Raw genomic sequence first — 24176 nt, 5'->3', positions numbered from 1 at the left:
ACTTTGTTTGAAAAAAAAGCTGGGTTTAGAAACAATAGCCCTGCTCAAACCACATTTTCCATCAGACAGATAATCGAAAATCATGTACAATTTAACAGAGAAACACATCTGCTGCTTATTGAGTATGTCAAACCATTTGACACTGGAGACAGGAGGATACTAGTGTGGAAAGCCGTCCCAAACCGCTTGCTAAAAGTTCTCCAACTATATATCAAGATTTTAAAACTTCAGCTGCTGGAAAAGAGAATTTTTAACCTAAAACATCAAGTCGTGGGTTGTAAATGTCAAAATCCAGTCTCAAGCCAAATTATAATAAAGGACCAGAATATAGAGAGACTGAATGAAATCAGTTTCTAGGCAAGTATCATCTCCTTTCCAAACATGAAAGTCATATCGAAAAAAAACCCGGAAAGAATCTACTACGTTAACGGAAACATATACAGAAAACTGAATAAAAAAGTGGACAAAGACGCCCTAAGAAAACTCCATAAATAAACTAGATATGGGGAAACGGCGATCTGTAGTTACTATAAATAAACTAGAAGCAGTCTTGATCGCTTAACTTTTTTAATGTGGTGACCGATTTCGATCTTTTTATCAGATCATCTTCAAACAATGAATGTCTGCCGGATGTGGTGGCGCATGGCAACCCTCTCGTTGTGGCTGGTGGTCTGAAGATGATCTGGTAAAAAGATCGAAATCGGTCACCATATTAAAAAAGTTAAGCGATCAAGACTGCGTCTAGTTTATTTATAAGAAAAAGTATTAAGAAACAGGTTGTCATACCACTCAGACTAAGAGTAGGAAATAAAAGTAAATACGTCTGCAACTTCGCAGCCGTTCCTACACTTTAACCACTTAGCAGAGGTGCAATACCGCATTGAAAGAAGGTACCTGATGAACATCTGATTCAGCGCTGCTATTCTTTGATACGTATTACCTTCCCAACATAATGACTGTGCGACATTTTGTAACAGACATTTTTGTATTGCTGTGTTCAATGAATTGAACTGTGTGGACCAAGAGCAGGAACTCTTCTTCTGACGGTATAATCAACGTAGTTGGACCTGGTGGTCACAGCGAGTTTAGAATCAACCCATGTCTACAGGACCTCATTGTAGATGGAACGTTAAACTCTAAAACGTCCTTCATTCCTTCTTCTTGGAGTCAGTGACAACATGCACTAACAATTTGTGTATGGAGTTCAGAAAATAAGTGTTGATACCACAACAGAGCAAATTATAAGTTTTACGAACATCACTATCTCGACCTCGCGTGTTCCAGTGGCAATCCGGGAGAAAAGTGTCTCTTTTTTTGCATTTTAAGTACCTTTCTTTTTAATTTTACCACTTGGTCGAGTAATTGAATATACAACTAGTCATGAACAGGTACAATGTGTAATTTCCATGTGATTCAGTGAGTAACACAACATTTCGTAACGTCAAATTAGAAATAAATTGGTGGCATGATTTCTCACGGATTAATATAAATTATGTTTATATTTAAAGGGATATTCAACGTAGATTACGGAAAAGGAAAACATTTGCTCATTTCTAGTATGGATGTGGTCAGAAAGTAGGTAAACATGTTAGGAAAAAACAGGGAATGGAAAGTAAATCATTTATACTGTAGAATGAAGAAACAAATCCCATAACACGTATTTATTCTTATAAAGCAAGTAAACGAACAAACAGCGATAACTTACACAGATTCAAACAAGCACAACAACAGCTTAAATTTATGTTAAGCGTCGTGGAACTTGCAGCAGTATGCAGGCAAAGCGTAAACTTCACGTACAGCCACCTCTCCTGCGGTGTTGAGCGTCTGTGGCTTCAGGCAGTAGGAAGTTTCGTGATGAGGCGGCTGTGTTTCCCTCCATAGGCCTTCGTTCTTCCGCATCACTGCACAAAGAAACGAACTGATGAACCTCATGATGAATATTCTGTTAACAACGTTACCGCTTACTGTATACACTGTAGTGTTTTTAAACATTTGTAGAGGTTATGAAGTTGCATGAACTGTTCCTATTTACTGGAGAGCAGAGTCCTAAGAGCTTTTCAGAAGCGAAACGCTTTCCATCCGGGTTCCTACTGGACTCGTGTGTCTCACAATCACTGTATCGACGTGTGCGTGGTTTTTAAGTGGCTGCGTAACACGAAGCGCGCCAATACATATTCTTCACTGTTAAGGAAACATCTTACTCACGTCCATCCATATTCACATATTCCAGTTCATTTGTACAAGAATAAACAAATGTGTCATTTGTATAAAATAAAGATTTATTTGTCACATCAATCATACCTAGTATATGGAAGACGGTAAAAAGTGTAAAAAAAAATGAAAATGGCTCTAAGCACTATGGGAATTAACATCTCATGTCATCAGTCCCCTAGACTTATATCTACTTAAACCTGACTAACCTAAGGACATCACACACATCCATGCCCGAGGTAGGATTCGACCTGAGACCGCAGCAGCAGCGCGGTTCCGGACTGGAGCCCCTAGAACCGCTCGGCCATAAAAAGTGTTCGAGGCGGCAGGTGTATGATAGAAAGTTAAACTTTTCCACTACCATTAGGATTGTAGGTGTCCTGTTATGGATTATCAGGGAACCAGTGGGATTTTGCTGCACTTTACTGCTATGTATCAATGTCCCACTGGCAAAGGGGAGCCTCCTAATGGTTTGCAGAATTTTTATAATTATAGATTCCGCCTATGGGTTGTATTGTCTTCAAGTTCCATTGTTAACCCGTTGCTCCGTATCGTCGCACGGAATAAGTTCGCGTCTGCACATAAGCAACCCACCAAACAGATTTGCGAAGCGGGCTACTACCTCGCCTTCTTGGGAAATTGGTATCAATGCATTGCATGCGTATACTGATATTCGTCGCGTAACAGACGGTACCCTTACTGAGCACCTGTAATGTGATTCGCGAACTTGGAGAGCGGCCCTATCCATTGACGAGTGCTTATTTTTTTCTGTATTCTTGTAGTTTTTGCACAGTCTTATTCTGAAACACCGAGGTACCGACATCCCGCCGGCCGCTGTGACCGAGAGGCTCTAGGCGATTCAGTCCGGAACTGCGCTGCTGCTACGGTCGCAGGTTCGAATCCTGCCTCGGGCATGGATGTGTGTTACGTCCTTATGTTAGTTTGGTTTAAGTAGTTCTAAGTCTAGGGGACTGATGACAAATGTTAAGTCCCATAGTGCTGAGAGCCATTTGAACTATTTTGAACCGAGGTCCCACATCTCACTGCGCTGGAAAACGAAAGAGTGGGAAATAATTTTTACATTGTTACTGCCACGACACTAATTAAAACGATTATATATTTGTATCTGTCACTCAGAGAGACAAATTGATAGTGAAGGGGTTAACCGAGCAGAACTTGTTAAGTGTCTCTGAGAATGGGTTTTATAAAGGATTCTCCACAGAGAAGGCAATAGAACACCACTCAGTCTGGGAAGGTAAACAAAAAATCTATCCTGCTGTTATATTTTGTGGTCTTGTCGACCCCTTTGATTGTATGGAGCAGAAAATTCTTCTACGAAAAGTGAAGAGTTACGTTATTAATATCGCACCCTTTACATGGACAGGTCACGGAAAGCTGACAGTATCACTGACAGAACGTGACAGCCACGAAACTGACCTCAGAATGGGGGGACATAATAGGTGGAGTCCCAGAAGGTCAGTGACTGTGACTATACTTCTTCATGACCTACGTAAATAATCTTCCAGTCACTTTAAAGGGTGGTACAAGAACTGTAACAAATTCTGATAACATACGTCTATCAATCAGATGTCCAAATTCGTCGTTAGCAGTGACAGCTCAGATGGCTGCTGAACAGGTCTGTGAATATTTCAAGGCTAATAGTTTACGAGTTAACTCACTAATAATCATCTAATGAAAGTTCAAAAAATCAATCATGCCCTGTTAACACCAGAACTATACATTAATGGTCATATACTGAATGAAACACATTGTGTAAAGTGTATTGAGATCCAACTGGATAAGACGTTAAAATGGAGTTAACACATAGGTAAAATAATCAAGGAGCATTCTTCAGTGTGCAAAGTCAGCAGAGATATTTTTCATTGACCTTATTTGGACCCTTTCGAATTTGAGTATAACCTAAAACATTACATTCTAATAAAGTTGTAAAAGACACACTAATTAAAACACAAATAACTAAAATGAGAAAATTTAATAAATTTAAAAAAATCATAAACACGTGAGTGTTGGTTTATTTTTCCAGATTTTCATTCCATATTTTCTTACGCAATTACCATTTAGGAAGTGAACATAAAGTAAATAAAGTGTTCGTTTGGCAAAAGCAAGTAGTAAGAATATTGTGTAAAGTAGACAAAGGTACACCATGCAGAAGACTTTTCAAAGATCTCCAAATTCTTATACTCACTTACAAATATATTTGCATTTACTCTTTAAAGATTTTTGTTGAAGATAATAAAAATCAGTTTCAGTTGCACTGGGATTCACATAGTCATAATAGAAGCCACAAAATTAGTTTTCAGATTGATTTTGTCTCCTTGTTTAGGGTCAAGAATGGAGCTATGTGGGATATTGGAAATCCCTACTAGCTCAAAAGAATATTAAAAACATGTCTCGCTGACACTCTTTCTACATCTTATCTCAGTGCCTATATTTTGTGACTGGAAACTTCTGGCCGGCCGAAGTGGCCGTGCGGTTAAAGGCGCTGCAGTCTGGAACCGCAAGACCGCTACGGTCGCAGGTTCGAATCCTGCCTCGGGCATGGATGTTTGTGATGTCGTTAGGTTAGTTAGGTTTAACTAGTTCTAAGTTCTAGGGGACTAATGACCTCAGCAGTTGAGTCCCATAGTGCTCAGAGCCATTTGAACCATTTTTTTGGAAACTTCTGTTAGCACATGCCAAGTAGCAGCGTTCGTTGTGAAGCAGCAGTTGAGACAGTAATATACCATGAACGGACTTATTATTTACAGACGTAAATTTGAAGTAAGAATGGGAGACAAACAGTAGCTAGCTGGTATACTTGAGGAAGTAGCATGTTTCTCTCCAAGTAGCAGCTGTATGCCTAATTTACTTCAGATGTATCAAGCAAAAACAAGAATATCACAAAGCCTTACAGTGGTAGTTTATTGTTAACACAGAATACAGATTAAGTTTCTATAATTTTCTTGACCTTTGTTAAAGCATACCAGCTAGAAATCAGAGATGAATTCTTAGTCATGGCGAACGGTTGTATGTGTAGTGGCAATGCAGCGAGTTCTTAGTTACAACTGCGTACTCGTGTACTTGTCCTTCCTCTACGCTAGTGAAATTCACTTGTACGCAACAACAGGCTCAAGTGATGAGTTTTCAGTTAAAGGGGCTGAGGCAGAGACTCCAGAGTCCAGTCGCTGGACACACAGCGGGTTGGGAGGTGACGTCACAGGCCCCGCTGCGAGTTTAAAGCGAGTGCACAGACCGCATCTCTGATCTCGGTATACGTGCACAAAAGATAAGAAAATCATACCAACTTCTTCTGTATATTGTATTAACAATAAACTATCGCTGTGAAGCTTACGAGGAGAGGTCACAGCGGTGTGGTCGACTTTTGAAACTATCTGTACGGTGATGTAGGTCTAGATCCCAGGTATCACACACTGCAGCTATTCACCCTGGTGGGCCCTCTTTGCGAGTAATTAACGAAACAAAATTAGGAACTTTGTGTGGCTCTTAATAGCGTTAAAAAGAGTTCGAATCGGGTCACGTGCACTAACTCCTGTAGTTTTAAATCTTTATCGAAATTACTTCGATCATGTTTCTCTCCCAGTAGCAGCTGTATGCCTAATTTACTTCAGACAAGTAAATTGGACAAGAAGAGAATAGAAGCTTTCGAAATGTGGTGCTACAGAAGAATGCTGAAGATTAGATGGGTAGATCATATAACTAATGAGGAAGTATTGAATAGGATTGGGGAGAAGAGAAGTTTGTGGCACAACTTGAGCAGAAGAAGGGATCGGTTGGTAGGACATGTTCTGAGGCATCAAGGGATCACCAATTTAGTATTGGAGTGCAGCATGGAGGGTAAAAATCGTAGAGGGAGACCAAGAGATGAATACACTAAGCAGATTCAGAAGGATGTAGGTTGCAGTGGGTACTGGGAGACGAAAAAGCTTGCACAGGATAGAGTAGCATGGAAAGCTGCATCAAACTAGTCTCAGGACTGAAGACCACAACAACAACAACATTACTCTCTCTTCAATTAATTGGTTTAAATGCAATTTTTTATTCCTATTCCTTTGTCACGTCATTTGAATCACCATGTGAACTTTTTATTTCTTTCATTTTTTCTTTATACTATTCTTTTTCCAGTCGGAATTTTTGTGAATATGAAGTTAATTATATTTATTTATTACAAGATTCAGTTATATGAAGATTCCAACCTATCTGCTAAAAAAAGACGAAATAATCTATATTTGTGCAATGGTGTGAAAAATGTATATTTGCTACCGGATGTGTATCTTTATTGCACGGTAATCGTCATACTAACATTTAAAACATAATATAATACAGACTGCACTACGGTCAAAATAAAGCAGATGAAAATTTAAATGAAAGACAGGTTTATAGGTAAAATGAATTCAAGCGAAATGAGAAACAGATGTAATGAACGAAATAAGGTTGAAGTTCTCTAACGCTATAGATACAGCAATAAGGAATAGCGCAGTAGGCAGTACAGTTGAAGAGGAATGGACATCTCTAAAAAGGGCCATCACAGAAGTTGGGAAGGAAAACATAGGTACAAAGAAGGTAGCTGCGAAGAAACCATGGGTAACAGAAGAAATACTTCAGTTGATTGATGAAAGGAGGAAGTACAAACACGTTCCGGGAAAATCAGGAATACAGAAATACAAGTCGCTGAGGAATGAAATAAATAGGAAGTGCAGGGAAGCTAAGACGAAATGGCTGCAGGAAAAATGTGAAGAAATCGAAAAAGATATGATTGTCGGAAGGACAGACTCAGCATACAGGAAAGTCAAATCAACCTTTGGTGACATTAAAAGCAACGGTGGTAACATTAAGAGTGCAACGAGAATTCCAATGTTAAATGCAGAGGAGAGAGCAGATAGGTGGAAAGAATACATTGAAAGCCTCTATGAGGGTGAAGATTTGTCTGATGTGATAGAAGAAGAAACAGGAGTCGATTTAGAAGAGATAGGGGATCCAGTATTAGACTCGGAATTTAAAAGAGCTTTGGAGGACTTACGGTCAAATAAGGCAGAAGAGATAGATAACATTCCATCAGAATTTCTAAAATCATTGGGGGAAGTGGCTACAAAACGACTATTCACGTTGGTGTGTAGAATGTATGAGTCTGGCGATATACCATCTGACTTTCGGAAAAGCATCATCCACACAATTCCGAAGACGGCAAGAGCTGACAAGTGCGAGAATTATCGCACAATCAGCTTAACAGCTCATAAATCGAAGCTGCTTACAAGAAAATTGAGAATGCGCTAGGTGACGGTCAGTTTGGCTTTAGGAAAAGTAAAGGGGCGAAAGAGGCAATTCTGACGTTACGCCTAATAATGGAAGCAAGGCTAAAGAAAAATCAAGACACTTTCATAGGATTTGTCGACCTGGAAAAAGCGTTCGACAATATAAAATGGTGCAAGCTCTTCGAGATTCTGAAAAAAGCAGGGCTAAGCTATAGGGAGAGACGGGTCATATACAATATGTACAACAACCAAGAGGGAATAATAAGAGTGGACGATCAAGAACGAAGTGCTCGTATTAAGAAGGGTGTAAGACAAGGCTGTAGCCTTTCGCCCCTACTCTTCAATCTGTACACCGAGGAAGCAATGATGGAAGTAAAAGAAAGGTTCAGGAGTGGATTTAAAATACAAGGTGAAAGGATATCAATGATACGATTCGCTGATGACATTGCTATCCTGAGTGAAAGTGAAGAAGAATTAAATGATCTGCTGAACGGAATGAACAGTCTAATGAGTACATAGTATGGTTTGAGAGTAAATCGGAGAAAGACGAAGGTAATGAGAAGTAGTCGAAATGAGAACAGCGAGAAACTTAACATCAGGATTGATGGTCACGAAGTCAATGAAGTTAAGGAATTCTGCTACCTAGGCAGTAAAATAACCAACGATGGACGGAGCAAGGAGGACATCAAAAGAAGACTCGCTATGGCAAAAAAGGCATTTCTGGCCAAGAGAAGTCTACTAATATCAAATACCGGCCTTAATTTGAGGAAGAAATTTCTGAGGATGTACGTCTGGAGTACAGCATTGTATGGTAGTGAAACATGGACTGTGGGAAAACCAGAACAGAGGAGAATCGAAGCATTTGAGATGTGGTGCTATAGACGAATGTTGAAAATTAGGTGGACTGATAAGGTAAGGAATGAGGAGGTTCGACGCAGAATCGGAGAGGGAAGGAATATGTGGAAAACACTGATAAGGAGAAGGGACAGGATGATAGGACATCTGCTAAGACATGAGGGAATGACTTCCATGGTACTAGAGGGAGCTGTAGAGGGCAAAAACTGTAGAGGAAGACAGAGATTGGAATACGTCAAGCAAATAATTGAGGACGTAGGTTGTAAGTGCTACTCTGAGATGAAGAGGTTAACACAGGAAAGGAATTCGTGGTGGGCTGCATCAAACCAGTCAGTAGACTGATGACAAAAAAAAGGTTGACGAAAAAAAAGATGAAACAAAAGAAATTAAATTGAAATCAATACAAAAAATTTGTTAAAACACGAGAACAAAGATTTCAAGTGGAGAAAGAACCATAGGAATGAAAATGAGAGCAAATGAAGAAGTTGATATCATGTTTAAAATTATGTGACAGACGAAAGTGAATATAAATGATGACCAAAGTAATTTCGATAAGGATTTAAAAATAAAAACTAAATTCGAGCCCACATGTTCCCTCGTATGAAGCTATTATCCGATCCGTTATACCACGTATCGGCACGATATAACGAAACTTTTTAACGCTGTTGAGAGTTACACAAAATTTTGGCTTATTTTCGTCAATTACTGGCAAACGAGGGCCCACCAGGGAGGATGAATGGTCGCCTATGATACCTGGTATCTTAACCTACATCACCGTATAGATAGTTTCAGAAATATATATATATATATGGTGTCCCATTTATCTTAACCACCCTGAATAATTGTTTGTCCAGGTGCAAACTACAAAATGTTTCACGCAAATGATCTTTAGCCGTCAGGGAGACATCAATCAGCATGATTGACTTCGTTGAAGCTTTGTTTTTTACAAAGATATGAACAGCGATATGACTTTTTAAATGGTACCCTGTACTTTTTATTCGGTAATTCATTTCCTCTCCTAAAGACCGATTCAAAAATGTATCACAGAGCACTATTCACTGAAACAAAACGTTATTAATTACAAACACAACATTGACGTTGACGCTCCCAGCGCTTAGTGTAGGTACTCGGGGTAATGGATCACATCCACGTGCTGATGCTGACAGAGGACAAATCTAAACATAAGTAGAACGCACACCCTTCGTTCCATCAACCATCGTCAGTTGCAGAGTTGTGTGAGTAGAATGTACACCAATGAAGAGAAGGTAGTAATGCTACTCATCTATGGGCAATGTAAGTTAGCAGAACATTAATTGCAAAACTCTATTCTTGTGTACAGGTACATTTAGTACAGTCGCTTAGTTCTTCTAAATACTGTTGTCTAGAGTAGACGTGTAGTAAAGGCTGTCCTTCCTGCAAACTGCGTTCTTACACGTTCCTGGTTCCATCCTTACCATCTACACCCACATCAAGAATTGCATGGGAATGATTTCCAGAATCGTGTACAGTTCTGTCTGTGGGCACAGCAGCAAATCCTCGACAAACCGAACTTCTTCTACAATGTTTTATTTGCCGATTAATGTTCCTTCTCAAACAGAGGACAGGTAAATACAAGGAACATACATTATTGGTCTAGCGACAACCCACGATGGCTTAGACAGGTTGAACATCAGCGTCAATGGAGAGTTAACGTCTGGTGTGGAATGCTTGCTGCTACAATTATTGGCCCTTATTTCATCAATGGTAGTCTAAACGGGGCAGCGTACACCAACTTCCTCAGACGAATTCTTTCCTCCTCTTCTGAATGAAGTGCCGCTAAGAACCAGAATGCATATGTGGTACCAACACGATGGATGTCCAGCACATAATGCCTTGCGTGCACGTCGTGTTCTGAACCGAAGGTATCCTGCCAGATGGATTGATCGAGGAGGAACAGTTACTTGGCCTGCTAGGTCTCCTGATTTAAATCTTCTGGACTTTTTTCTTTGAGGATGCGTTAAAGACGTCTACGCGATATTCCAACAACTCCAGAGGACATTCAGGAACGTATTGTGCTTGCTTGTTATTCTCTTCAGCAAGCAACACTGGAAACGGTAAGTAATTCTTTCATTCAACGAGTGCACCAGTGTATTGGTGTCCAGGGTCACCGCTTTGAGAACCGTTGAATTTTCTACTCCTGGCAATGGTACAGGAGAGTCAAAGTCAATTTTGTGTTGCTTTTTTTTTTACTTGGTTTTGTTTTCTGACAACTCCAGCAAGTGGACGAGTTGGTGAACCCGGGCTCAGATGCAATGATATGTAATTAATTACGTCGTCATTCAGTGAATGGTACGCATTGATACATTTTTGAATAGGTCTTTAGGAGAGAAAATGAATTACCAAATTAAAAATATAGGGTGCCATTTAAAAAAGTCATACCGCTGTTCATATCTTTGTGAAAAACAAAGCTACAACGAAGGCAGTCATGTTGATTGATGTCTCCCTGACGGCTAAACAACACTTGTTTGAAACATTTTGAAATTTGCATCTGGACAAACAGTTATTTAGAGCGGTCAAGATAAATGGGACACCTTATATATATATATCTGTGTGTGTGTTTTCTACGTAAATTGTATGTATGTACCGCTGGAAATTTACTGATACTACTTGATATATATACAGGGAACATCTGACAATTACGCTGACATAGAGTTTCCACACGTATCGACTCGGAGACGACAGTACACGAAAACAGGACAAGAGGATGAGGTTTATTCTTTAAATGGCGATTATTAATTATTAACATAAATTGACAGAAGTCTTAGAGATAGTTGCAGAAATGAATGATAAGCTAAGAGATCGCTGTTAGCCCAAAAGCAAAAGCTGTCATGACCAAAGGAATACAGAAGCAGCAGGGATGTAACAGTGACGTTGCTGTGCGCCCCCTCTTTGTTTGGCGGAGTTCATCTCCTTTCTCGTGGTGAAGACGGAACAAACAACCACTTTGTTTGCAATGGGCGAAATTTGTATGTTTTCCGTCTGAAGTGTATACTACGGCAGCTAACTTATTCCAGACATCGCTCTTCTTCTAAATGACGCAAATTTGCAGTTGTACACGCCGCATCACTTATTTTTCATCTTACACCAAGCAGAGTCTCGCTAGAGGCCATCCGATCCTGACTGCCGGTTATTGCGGCTTGCGATTGCTACTTTACAACATCAAAATCGTTCATTCAGCTTTCGTATTGAGTCACGACTGGTACACTAACACGTTTCAGTCAGAGAGGACGAGTCGACGAGTGAGAAGCGACCGCAGGGCGACTGTGCTCAGATTCGTCACCCTCATGGAAGTGCAGCGGGAGGGAAGGAAGCTCCTTTCACATTGACGACGAAAAAGTTCTTTATTATCATAGAAGTGAAGTGAAATATATGAATATGACTCATCACTAAAACAGTTTCCTCTTGCTAGCTAGTAATCTGTTGACAATCTTCATCTTCAGCTACTACTTGACACGTGACACTTGAAACAGTCATTGTGAGATAAATAGATATAGTGATAATATATGGATGTCCATCTTACTGCATGGGGGAGGGACTTCAGCTGATGACACACCGGGTGGTTATAGTCAAATTTTCCCTATTTAACGCGTTATAAAACGGAAAATAAATACCGTACGAATATCAAACTTGCTAGCCTTAATGCCAAGGACATGACGAAGAGAAATAATGCAGAATCAATTGAATTGAAACACTTTCGATGTGCTGCTTCGGTACATCATATCATTACATACCGGTACCATTACTGCAACGGAAGTATAGCGTCCGTCAGTGTCCAGGAGAGTCTGAAAGCGCAGGATCGCATTCTGCACAGCAAATCAGAGCATGTCCGTAAGTATGCTGGCTACCTCTCTTGATATGCTGCGCTTCAGGTCAGGTCAGCATATGTGTGAATATTCTTCTGATGAACCCCGTCCTTAGGCAGCCCCACAACCAGAAATCACAGGGGGGGAGATAAGCTGATCGTGCCGGCCAGGAATTCGATCGTTTCCAAATGTGTTTCGGAGAAGCAGGTGAACTTCAGGAGCGATGTGCGGTGCGGCCTCAAGTTGCATGAAAACTGTGGAGTTAATGCGGTTCTTCTGTAGGGCGGATATGACATGCTGGCAAAGCATATCGCAATAATGCAGCGTACCTCTTCAAAAATGAATGGGCCAACGATGAACATAGCCGTAAATCCACAGTATACAGTCACACATTCACCGTATAGAGGTACTTCATGCATTGTGACTGGAGATGAAGATCCCCAAACCCGAAAATTCTGAGTATTCGCCTCACCCGTCAGGAAAAAATGAGCTTCGTCTGTCCATAAGGTAGTCCATGTCCAGCCCTCGTAAATTTCAATCCTTGCGAGAAAGTGGAGAGCGTAGTCAACACGTCGTTGTGCGTCCTGTGGTGCAAGCTGATGTACGATGTGGATCTTGTACGGATACCATTTGAGAACGGTTCGAAGCACCTTCTGTACAGTGCACCACGTGTTGTTCAACTGTCGTGAAACAGCACATGCACTGCCTAATGATTGGGAATAGCGCGCCGTGTTGTCTGTCATAGCAACAGCGATGTCGTCAACCACCTGTGGTGCACCGATCGTCGGCCTCTTCCCAGAGCGACACCCAGTTCTCCAGTTGATTCGAACTTCTCTATCATGCTCCGCACAGCAGATGGAGAAAGAGGACCCATCCGTAATCCTCTCAGCCGGTGATATTCTCCAAGTGTAGCTGCAGTATTACTATTGCTTTGGTAATACAGCTTCACCAACTGTTGTGTACATAGTTCCGCATAGTCAGCGCGTACACAACCTTCCCACTAGAGCGCGCCCCGCTAAGCACAACAGCGCAGGCGCAGCGCTCGTCCGTCTCCGCAATACCAGATGGCGCTGCCATAGAGACGGACCAAATTCTGCTTCCGCCGATACGCGTATTAATATGCAACGCAGCAAATGAGATTGCTGCTAACGTAGAACCCTTTCTCCTCGCGGATCACACTTGCGCAGTGATACCTGAACGCGCAAGGTATTAAACGAGTGTACAGACCTCCGATTAGTCTGTCTGCACCAGTCTGAACCAGTCTGCATTAGTCTGTACCAGTCTATAGTCCAGTTTCAGTCTGCGCCTAACAAGATTACCATATTCCTGTAGATAGCCATGAAGATAAATGAATAGACACTTTGTCAAGTATCAGAGATATGAGAGAATAAGATTAACGTACCAAGACCAAAGGAACTTCAGATTGTCAATTGTAAATAGCATCCAGAATCAAGTTAAGTAATTTTATGCTTGTTATTATTTTAATAAATGTGTGTGAAAATTAATCAAGATCTGTTTAAAGTTGGTCACCGTCAATCTGCTACTCTAAGTGTGCAAGTGGCATTTCTATCGTCTGACCTAATGGCAGAAGATAAACACGCCACGATAAGACCACGAGACATATTGCTGACACTTGCCTACTTCGTTAGAGCGACAAGTCAAATAATCTGATGGTGTGTGTACCGAAGGTCTTACAGTACGCACACCACACCAATAATGCCCTGCTCACTTTGTCCAAGCTCATGTTGACAAGTCAACAAATGCACTGTGACTGGTCGGGTGTGTGAATCACGGTGACTCATCACACCACCTGGCGGCCATTGTTGGAAAAGGACGGTGGCTCTGTGACGCATGGAAATCATGCACCCCATACGCTGGACATTAATGCTACCAGGTTTGGTACTTTTATGGTAATTAGTTTCCGTGATATAACGTGTTAAATAGGGCAAGTTTAATTATAACCACTCAGTATATGAGGAAAAGTACCACAACAGCTGTATATTGAGAATGTCTTTAATCTATCATACTACTAGTCTCGGCGGCAAATTACCCCCATCCTCAGACCCTGTCTACCAAAGAACAATAATACAATGCCAAAATTTGAAAACTAAAAAACTATAAAACAACGTACACTTAAAATTATGGTACCTTAATGTATTAGTTGAAGTACTCTTAAGGTAACATTCTACGAAGTACCAATGGAGAATACACTCCTGGAAATGGAAAAAAGAACACATTGACACCGGTGTGTCAGACCCACCATACTTGCTCCGGACACTGCGAGAGGGCTGTACAAGCAATGATCACACGCACGGCACAGCGGACACACCAGGAACCGCGGTGTTGGCCGTCGAATGGCGCTAGCTGCGCAGCATTTGTGCACCGCCGCCGTCAGTGTCAGCCAGTTTGCCGTGGCATACGGAGCTCCATCGGAGTCTTTAACACTGGTAGCATGCCGCGACAGCGTGGACGTGAACCGTATGTGCAGTTGACGGACTTTGAGCGAAGGCGTATAGTGGGCATGCGGGAGACCGGGTGGACGTACCGCCGAATTGCTCAACACGTGGGGCGTGAGGTCTCCACAGTACATCGATGTTGTCGCCAGTGGTCGGCGGAAGGTGCACGTGCCCGTCGACCTGGGACCGGACCGCAGCGACGCACGGATGCACGCCAAGACCGTAGGATCCTACGCAGTGCCGTAGGGGACCGCACCGCCACTTCCCAGCAAATTAGGGACACTGTTGCTCCTGGGGTATCGGCGAGGACCATTCGCAACCGTCTCCATGAAGCTGGGCTACGGTCCCGCACACCGTTAGGCCGTCTTCCGCTCACGCCCCAACATCGTGCAGCCCGCCTCCAGTGGTGTCGCGACAGGCGTGAATGGAGGGACGAATGGAGACGTGTCGTCTTCAGCGATGAGAGTCGCTTCTGCCTTGGTGCCAATGATGGTCGTATGCGTGTTTGGCGCCGTGCAGGTGAGCGCCACAATCAGGACTGCATACGACCGAGGCACACAGGGCCAACACCCGGCATCATGGTGTGGGGAGCGATCTCCTACACTGGCCGTACACCACTGGTGATCGTCGAGGGGACACTGAAGAGTGCACGGTACATCCAAACCGTCATCGAACCCATCGTTCTACCATTCCTACACCGGCAAGGGAACTTGCTGTTCCAACAGGACAATGCACGTCCGCATGTATCCCGTGCCACCCAACGTGCTCTAGAAGGTGTAAGTCAACTATCCTGGCCAGCAAGATCTCCGGATCTGTCCCCCATTGAGCATGTTTGGGACTGGATGAAGCGTCGTCTCACGCGGTCTGCACGTCCAGCACGAACGCTGGTCCAACTGAGGCGCCAGGTGGAAATGGCATGGCAAGCCGTTCCACAGGACTACATCCAGCATCTCTACGATCGTCTCCATGGGAGAATAGCAGCCTGCATTGCTGCGAAAGGTGGATATACACTGTACTAGTGCCGACATTGTGCATGCTCTGTTGCCTGTGTCTATGTGCCTGTGGTTCTGTCAGTGTGATCATGTGATGTATCTGACCCCAGGAATGTGTCAATAAAGTTTCCCCTTCCTGGGACAATGAATTCACGGTGTTCTTATTTCAATTTCCAGGAGTGTATATGTCAGTACCTCCATTTTCTCCTCTAGCCCATATATATGTAAGCGTATAAAACACAAACACAGAATAGACCTGAATCACGGTCACAAAACACATGGCTGTCGTCATATGTAAAAACAATGGACATCCAAAATGGCAGCTTTCGCTCGTTTCAAACCAATCATCAAAACGACACCATATATCACGGCAAAATTTTAACAAAGGGTCCCAGATATCATACAAGATTCAACTAAAACTGTCCACTGATGTTTAAAGACGTATGCCAAAGCTGTATACATGATGTAAGAACCTAACAGTAAAAGTGAAACCAACTTGGTGCAGGCTAACCACGTACCCATTGCAACCGTACATGAACCACACAATTTTGTGACAAGCTGTCTCCAATATTTGAAAAGCTCCTCCTCTCAAAACCTTTGATAACTATGTACACTTAAATATGCAAATATACCAGCCCTCAAGTATTATGTTCACTATTACACCTTTGTGTGATAAACACAAACACCTAACCGCAAGAAACAAAACTAAAATACCCACTTCAAACAGTATATTCCTCCATAGTAAAACCCTACTCGAAATAAAACCTAGGAACCCGAAAACATATTTAAACATCTACAAACTAACTGCTACAACTTCATTGTCTCAGGGGTGGGCCCAGGTGCCTAAGACAATCCGATACCCTCTGATCTCTAATCATATACAGTACATAAATATGTAGGTCAATACTCCATCAGATAAGGTGGAACAACAATAAAAATGTGGTACAATCCCTTCTGAAACACACACTATATATTACGAAAACTGTAAACCAAAATATCTGAAACGTCACATGTTTTGACATACCGACGAAACGTATACGGATTCAAAGGGAAAAGAAGAAATGCAAACTGGACCTTGACCAATCCACAAAGTATCACGCCGTAAAAAGCAGAATATGGGAAGTCTAGCCCATAACAAAAATATGTGGCCTAAGTGGACACAAGCAACTTGACAGGAGTTCCAAACACTTATTCTAGTAACTGTGCAGCACGTCCTAGTCCTGTGGTAGAGATTCTCAAGATACAGCTGTGGTGATACTTTTCCTCATAAATACACTGACGATCCAGGAAGAACGAAGTGTCATTTCCCTTACATATTTCCTAGAAATAGGTCTTCTAAACACACGTTTTTCGAATCGTTAGAGTAACAATAATGATAAAACAATAATAATTATTAAAAATAACAAAATAATAAAAATTTATATAAAAGATAAAAACCTAATGGGATGTAAAATTTAAAAACAAGATAAAAAACCTACAACTATCCCCAAATACTTAACCTTTCACCAGTTCTCAACCATTTATTCTGAACTTCAGTACCTTCCAGTTCTAGGCCTCTAGACTACCTGCTTGGATAGTTCCTTGTGTGTTGCCATTTGTTTAGTTTCCTAAAGCACAATATGCTCAGACATATTGACAAAATGTACTGTGAACCAGCTGCATGTACCTCTACTAACAGTGGATGGATCCCAAGTACAAACAACACTAGACGAATTAAAATAAGAATATACACAATTATTCAGTTGTGTGTTCAATACATTAGCTAATACTAACTATATTTAATGTTGCATGAAAATGTAACTGATGTATACTAAGGCCTAAATGCGTCAGCTACTTCCAATCATTTGTCTTCTGTTGCTTAACAGTTCCCTATGGGATATGTGCTTCCTCTATATTGTTTATAATTCCCAGGAGTCACGGTTTCTTACTTCAGAGCGGGGATTCACATCTATATAATTGATGTCCTTAATTTAAATATTTAGGTAACATTGAAATACAACATCATTGTCGAAATAATGCATTGATCAAAAATTCGTTAGAAAACAACGAGATTTTCACGGGTGTCATTGCGTCCCGTAGAACCTCATGGCACTTTCGATTCTTGGTGGGGAATACAGATATGAGTGGTGTCGAACATGTCCAACACAACAGACGCCACTCATAGTTACAATGCTGTGGGTCCGATGGCACCAATTTTCAGATCTCGCCATCCGGTTTTCCGTCCATTCCTATTACCCCAAACACTGAATTCCTTCCATAACGTGCAAATGTAATCTACACACACTGTAAAAGTCCAAGTAGCCAGACCATTGACCTCGCTGTTTGCTTCCCACCCCGCAAAAACAACGAGTTCTCAACTTTACACGTCTGTTACGTCGGTCTTGCAAACACAGACTGAGTCCTCTGGCAGGCATTTAAGTTGAGTTGCACAGTATCCATGTAGATGTAGACTGCGTGGCTTACTAGTACTGGTTCTTCGCTGGGGCTGTATCAACACACACAATGGAAGACAATAACGCTTGGATTAAGTACTAAAAATATCAAGATAATCGCTCTACCTCATCATATTAACAAATTACTACGTATTTACACGATTATATTTTTTCAAGTTCCCCGCTTGCCGAAGTAACATAGACAGGAACTAGGCAAATAATGCTTTATGCTATGACGGACGTGTTTGTCCCAAACACCGTTCCAACAGTAAATAATTTGTATGTGGTTTAATTTGTTGCTTTAAAAAATTCATCAGCCATTAATGAGGATTGGAATAGAACAAATCATTCACTAACTTTACAAAACCTTTCTATTGTGCACAGAGAAGTTGCTTTATCCAAAAGGTATAGACAGAGCGGCAGTCGATAAACTATCAGAAGATGTGAACTATCTGTCGGCCTATCTGTTCTAGTATCTTGAATATGATTGATGTTCGGCGACGCTTGGAATGCGCCGTTAATCTTACGCTAATATGAGATAGCGCTGATTGACGCCGGTATTACAGCGGAACACGGATGGCTAAGCCCTGCTCTCCACGTGATAGATGACAGCCTGTGAGCTGGTAGTTCACGTACAGTCGATGATCGCTGTAATTACCACTGGAAAATCACACAGTTTGCGGCTGCAAATCGAACCTAGCGCAGACGTAAAATTGAGGACTCGTTTTTTACTGAATGGGACGATAGTTTGTGTCAAACGTAAAGTTTATGGTTGCACAACACGTACTGAACTAAAACTAAATACACTGGTGGAAACTTAAAGAGGTGCACCATAGAGCACCTGTCCGATGTTAATCACGCGTTGTGAAGATGATTATCACATAAGAAACCGTCATTCCATTCGAAACTGATGTCTATAATCAATATCAGTATAAGGCGTAACTATCACGTCACGAGTACGCTCTCGTATTTTTTATGGCGTGGAAGCAAGCAGACTCGGAATATTATTAGTACTACAACTTAGCTACCACTGCTTTGGAATAGATGGCAGCAGCGGCAAGTGGCGGTGCAGGTAGCGGATCGTATCATAACTTAAGCTTAGCCATTTTCAAACATAACGCCATCAAAATATTAGTCTGTCTGTGAGTGTATCATACAGCTATTCTCGGCTGAATACGTCAGCTTAGGAGCCGAATTCTCGTCGTTTGCGTGTAACTTTAATTTTCTAAGATGATCTGGGCTTGGGCTCGTAAAATGCTGGGTAATACCCAAAGTGACGCACTTATTAGTGAAAGAACGTTGAGAGAATGGTTTCAACGCGTCAGGAACGGTGATTTTGACGTCGAAGACCGGCATGGCGGTGGAAGGCAGAAGGTTTCCTCCGCACTGAAACCATCGGTAACAATCACAGGAGATCGTTACCGAAAGCAAATGGTGAGTTTGAGCCGAGTACTGAAAGACGAGCGGCCATTGTGCATCGATTGACATGAAAAAATGATTTTGCAACATGGAAATGCTCGACGCCATTTCAAAAAACTCGTCAAAGCACATTTAGAAACGTTGAAATAGGAAGTCTCATCCCACGCGTATCTTCCCCAGACGTTACTCCCTTTGGCTACCACCATTTTCGACCAACGGCACAGGGCCTGGCTGGCCAGCGTTTCCAGTCACATGAACAAGTGTAAAAATTGAATCTATCCATGGATCTTCCCAAAACGACGCCCAGTTCTTCGCCCGCAGGATTCGTTCACTGCCCCAAAAATGGAAGCAAGAACTTCCTGGCAGATTAAAACTGTGTGCCCGACCGAGACTCGATCTCGGGACCGTTGCCTTTCGCGGGCAAGTGCTCTACCACCTGAGCTACCGAAGCACGACTCACACACGCTCCTCACAGCTTTACTTCTGCCAGTATCTCGTCTCCTACCTTCCAAACATTACAGAAGCTCTCCTGCGAACCTTGCAGAACTAGCACTCCTGAAAGAAAGGATACTGCGGAGACATGGCATAGCCACAGCCTGAGGGATGTTTCCAGAATGAGATTTTCACTCTGCAGCGGAATGTGCGCTGATATGTAAAGTTTGGAAGGTAGGAGACGAGATACTGGCAGAAGTAAAGCTGTGAGGACCGGGCGTGAGTCGTGCTTCGGTAGCTGAGATGGTAGAGCACTTGCCCGCGAAAGGCAAAGGTCCCGAGTTCGAGTCTCGGTCGGGCACACAGTTTTAATCTGCCAGGAAGTTTCATATCAGCGCACACTCCGCTGCAGAGTGAAAAACTCATTATGGAAGAAAGCAGTTACCAGCGATGGCCAATACTTTGATGCGAAAAATTTTTTGTAAGTTTTTCACAGTATATCCTCTAAATTCGAGAAAAAATGGACGAAGCGTAGTTGTAGACCTAATATCTTCAGGAATTTCTTGCCGTTCTAGAGACATTCTTTGTTAGTTTATGAAGATTGTTGACTGGAGGCTGGTATGTTTTCCCATCACATGCTAGACACGCTCTATGAGTGACAAATCAGGAGACCGGGGAAGACAGTCGAGAAGCCGTAAATACCTCATGGCGTTTGTGATTTGAACTGCAGTGTGGAGTCTTGCATTATCCAGCTATAATATACCATTTGGTACCCTGATTACGAGTGTATGCTAGGTATGACAGCGGGATTTACCGTTTCCTTCCACACTGGATCATGAGCATTTAGCCTCCCATCAACAATTGCAAATCAAATAGCATCTTGTCACACAACGATTCGAAGAGTAGGACAAGAATGGGTCTCGAAAATCACTGCTTCACCTGACCTTTTACCCGGTTATCTACGGACACGTTAAAGTCGATATGATCACGACAGATACCAGAGAAACTTATCGGTGAACAACATACAGTACCATTCAGTGCGTCAGCGGACGTAACTCTAGACCAGACACGTCTATGTTGTCTGCGACACGATGTTAGCTGTAAACGACATACGGTAACTTGAGCTCTCAACCTCAGCTTCCTCTGACCTTGTTACAGTTTTTCTTATCCCTCTATTGGTCAGAACATATTGAACAACCCTACGATCTTCTCCTGATGTAGTCCTTCTAGAAGGTCCCGTGGCAGGTCCTCTTTCCACACTATTATCCGGAGATTATGTCGTGACTGCTCGCTCTGCACTCCTAGCACTATAGTGTATTGTCTCCGTTATCGGTATGTTGTTCCCGTGTCCCTTACAACAATGGTTCGTCCTTTCTGAGACTCCGGAAGATGGTGATAAGCTCTGCGTGTGTTTCGATCTCGAAAGTTACAGCAAAGTTAAGTATGCCCAATGGGCATGCTGTAATCAAATCACTCTAAGTCGCTAAGAATAGATTTTTCCTGCATTCAGAACAGGTTCAAATGGTTGAAATGGCTCTGAGCACTATGGCTCTTAACTGCTGTAGTCATCAGTCCCCTAGAACTTAGAACCACTTAAACCTAACTAACCTAAGGACATCACACACATCCATGCCCGAGGCAGGATTCGAACCTGCGACCGTAGCGGTCGCGCGGTTCCAGACCGTAGCGCCTAGAACCGCTCGGCCACCCCGGCCGGCATTCAGAACAAGGAAATTTTGTTCACATAAGGACTCTACTTTTGTCAATGTGTCCTACACTCATGTATATGTTAAAGTATCAGTTTCGTAGCTTCAGACAACGTGTTCCTCGCGTAATATGAGGTGGTTATAATCAAACTTCCGCTACTTGAGCCAGTGTAGACGAAAATCTGTTTACCATATGGGTACCCAACTTTATAATAATGATGCGCCCCTACTCTGAAGGCAGCAGGTGAGATACTGCCGGAAATACAGATTTGAGGAGGCGTCGTGAGTCATAATTGAGTAGCTAAGTCCGTAGAGTCCTTATCCCTAAAAGCCAAAGGTCCCGTGTTCGAGTCTCGGTCCGGCACACAGTTTTAAAATGCCATGAAGTTTCGTATCAGTGCACACTTCGCTCTAGAATGAAGATTTCTGTCTGGATATACACTGCTGGCCACCGTAAAAGCAACACCCTGAAGGAAGCATCCGAATCAAGTGAAATTTACACCATGGGTTTGCAGCGATGAGATATGCAACTGATTAGAATTTCAGCGCAGACGCACATCACGCGCGCCTGTGGCGCCACCTCATAGCGCCATTTAAGGCTTGGCGATTTCGACGAGTGTACGTTCGGCACGTGTGTTTACCTTGTGGTTGTTTCACAAGACGATCAGTTATGCCTCGTAGACAACAGCGAACATCGTTTGGTCAAGTATCCGAGTTCGACAGAGGAAGGATAGTGGCTTACCGAGATTGTGGATTATCATACAAAGAAATCGCTAGTCGTGTTGGACGAAACCAAACAACTGTAATGCGGAGGGTACGACGTGGTCGATCGCATTCACCTCGGTGCACCACTGCACGTGCTGATAGGCAAATTGTGCGCATGGCAGTGACGGATCGCTCAGTGACATCCCGAACCATAGCGCAGCACATTGCGTCTGTAACGCATCATCCAGTGTCTGCGCGTACCATTCGACGCCGTTTACAGCAGAGTGGTCTGTCCGCAAGACGTCCATTGCTTCGTCTACTATTGACGCAGAACCACAGACGTCTCCGTCGCCAATGGTGTGATGACAGACGGATGTGGACGGCAGAATGGAATGACGTTGTCTTTACTAACGAGGCACGCTTCTGGCTGCAGCACCACGATGGTCGGATTCGAGTGTGGAGACACCGTGGAGAGAGGATGCTGGACAGCTGCATTATGCACCGCCACACTGGTCTTGCACCGGGTATTATGGTATGGGGCAGTATTGAATATTATTCTCGCACGCCTCTAGTACGCATTGCCGGTACTTTAAATAGCCGGCGCTACATATCCGAGGTGCTGGAGCCAGTTGTCCTTCCTTACCTTCAGGGCTCGGCCACAGCCATATTTCAACAGGATAATGCGCGACCACAAGTGGCACGCATTGTCCAAAGGTTCTTCGTCAATAACCAGATTGAATTGCTTCCCTGGCCGGCTCGCTCTCCGGATCTTTCGCCGATAGAAAACATGTGGTCCATGGTTGCTCAACGAGTGACCCAGATTACATCCCCAGCTGCCACATCAGATGATCTTTGGCAACGTGTGGAAGCTGCTTGGGCTGCTGTACCCCAGGAACACATCCAACGTCTCTTTGACTCAATGCCGAGACGTGTGGCAGCGGTGATCTCCAACAATGGCGGCTACTCTGGCTACTGATTCTGGCAGGAACCACATGTCACAGACGTCTGTAAACGTAATCATTTGATACTTGGTCAACATGTTATCTACAACATAAATATTGTTGTGCTACCTCTTGTCTTTCTTGGTGTTGCATTTACGGTGGCCAGCATTGTATTACCTTTCATACAATTGTTTCTATAAAGTTTCATTGTCCTACGATCACTGATTTTTCATAGGGGCCCTCTCAAATAGCGAAACTTTGATTATAGCTGTTCTGTCCATACTATTTCTGTCTGTTTGATAGTAAATATCTCTTAAAGTCGCCTAAAAATGAATTTTAAAAATGTTGATTTAAAAAAAAAATTAAATGAAACGATCGTAACGCGTAATTGTTGGGAAGATCCGATCTTGGATTCTTCAGCCTGCTAGTGCAAGACTCTATATGCGCGAGATAGGAAATGATAAGGAGAACCCAAAGACCCGGTCCCTGAGCGAAGAAAATCAACTACCCTGCTAGGAACAGCACCCAGGACCCCCTCATTATTAATGAAGATCCTTCCCGATGGAAAAAAAAGGAAAAGAACATAAGAGTAAAAGTGGCCTAGAGTGTGTTGCCATTCTCGGGATTGCCATTCGACACATATGGAGCAGGTCATCGGCCATACTTAGCTGTATGTACATACAAAGATTTTCGAATGTGCACTAGTCTTTTTTTTTTTTTTTTTTTTACCCATTGCCTGAAAACAAAATTAAACTTAGCTTGAATCTTCCGTTTCCGATCAAATCCGATCAAAATATTCTGGAGGGTTCTCTTGGCCTGCGGGGTGTTGCCCTGGACGTTCAACGACGTATGTGGTTTCAGCATGATGACTGCCCAGTACATTACACAATTGAAGCACGGGAGGTATTCCTCCGT

The 24176-nt window shown here is 42.6% G+C and overlaps 1 protein-coding gene across 4 annotated transcripts in view; it reads right to left on the bottom strand.

Annotated features, from left to right (window-relative positions):
- Window positions 1-1764: 1764 nt before the first annotated feature.
- Window positions 1765-24176, bottom strand: part of LOC126473434 (uncharacterized) — a 776960-nt gene continuing 754548 nt past the window's right edge. For all 4 annotated transcript variants that reach the window (XM_050100474.1, XM_050100477.1, XM_050100475.1 and 1 more), the window contains one exon: window positions 1765-1901. In XM_050100474.1, the coding sequence (XP_049956431.1) occupies window positions 1899-1901 (3 nt within the window). In that variant the 3' untranslated portion in view covers window positions 1765-1898. The remainder of the gene's footprint in view (window positions 1902-24176) is intronic.

Source organism: Schistocerca serialis, chromosome 4, assembly GCF_023864345.2.
Source record: "Schistocerca serialis cubense isolate TAMUIC-IGC-003099 chromosome 4, iqSchSeri2.2, whole genome shotgun sequence".
In the NCBI taxonomy this organism is placed as follows: domain Eukaryota; kingdom Metazoa; phylum Arthropoda; class Insecta; order Orthoptera; family Acrididae; genus Schistocerca; species Schistocerca serialis.
Note: the sequence above shows the minus strand (reverse complement) of the source record. Positions and strands in the feature narration are given on the sequence as shown.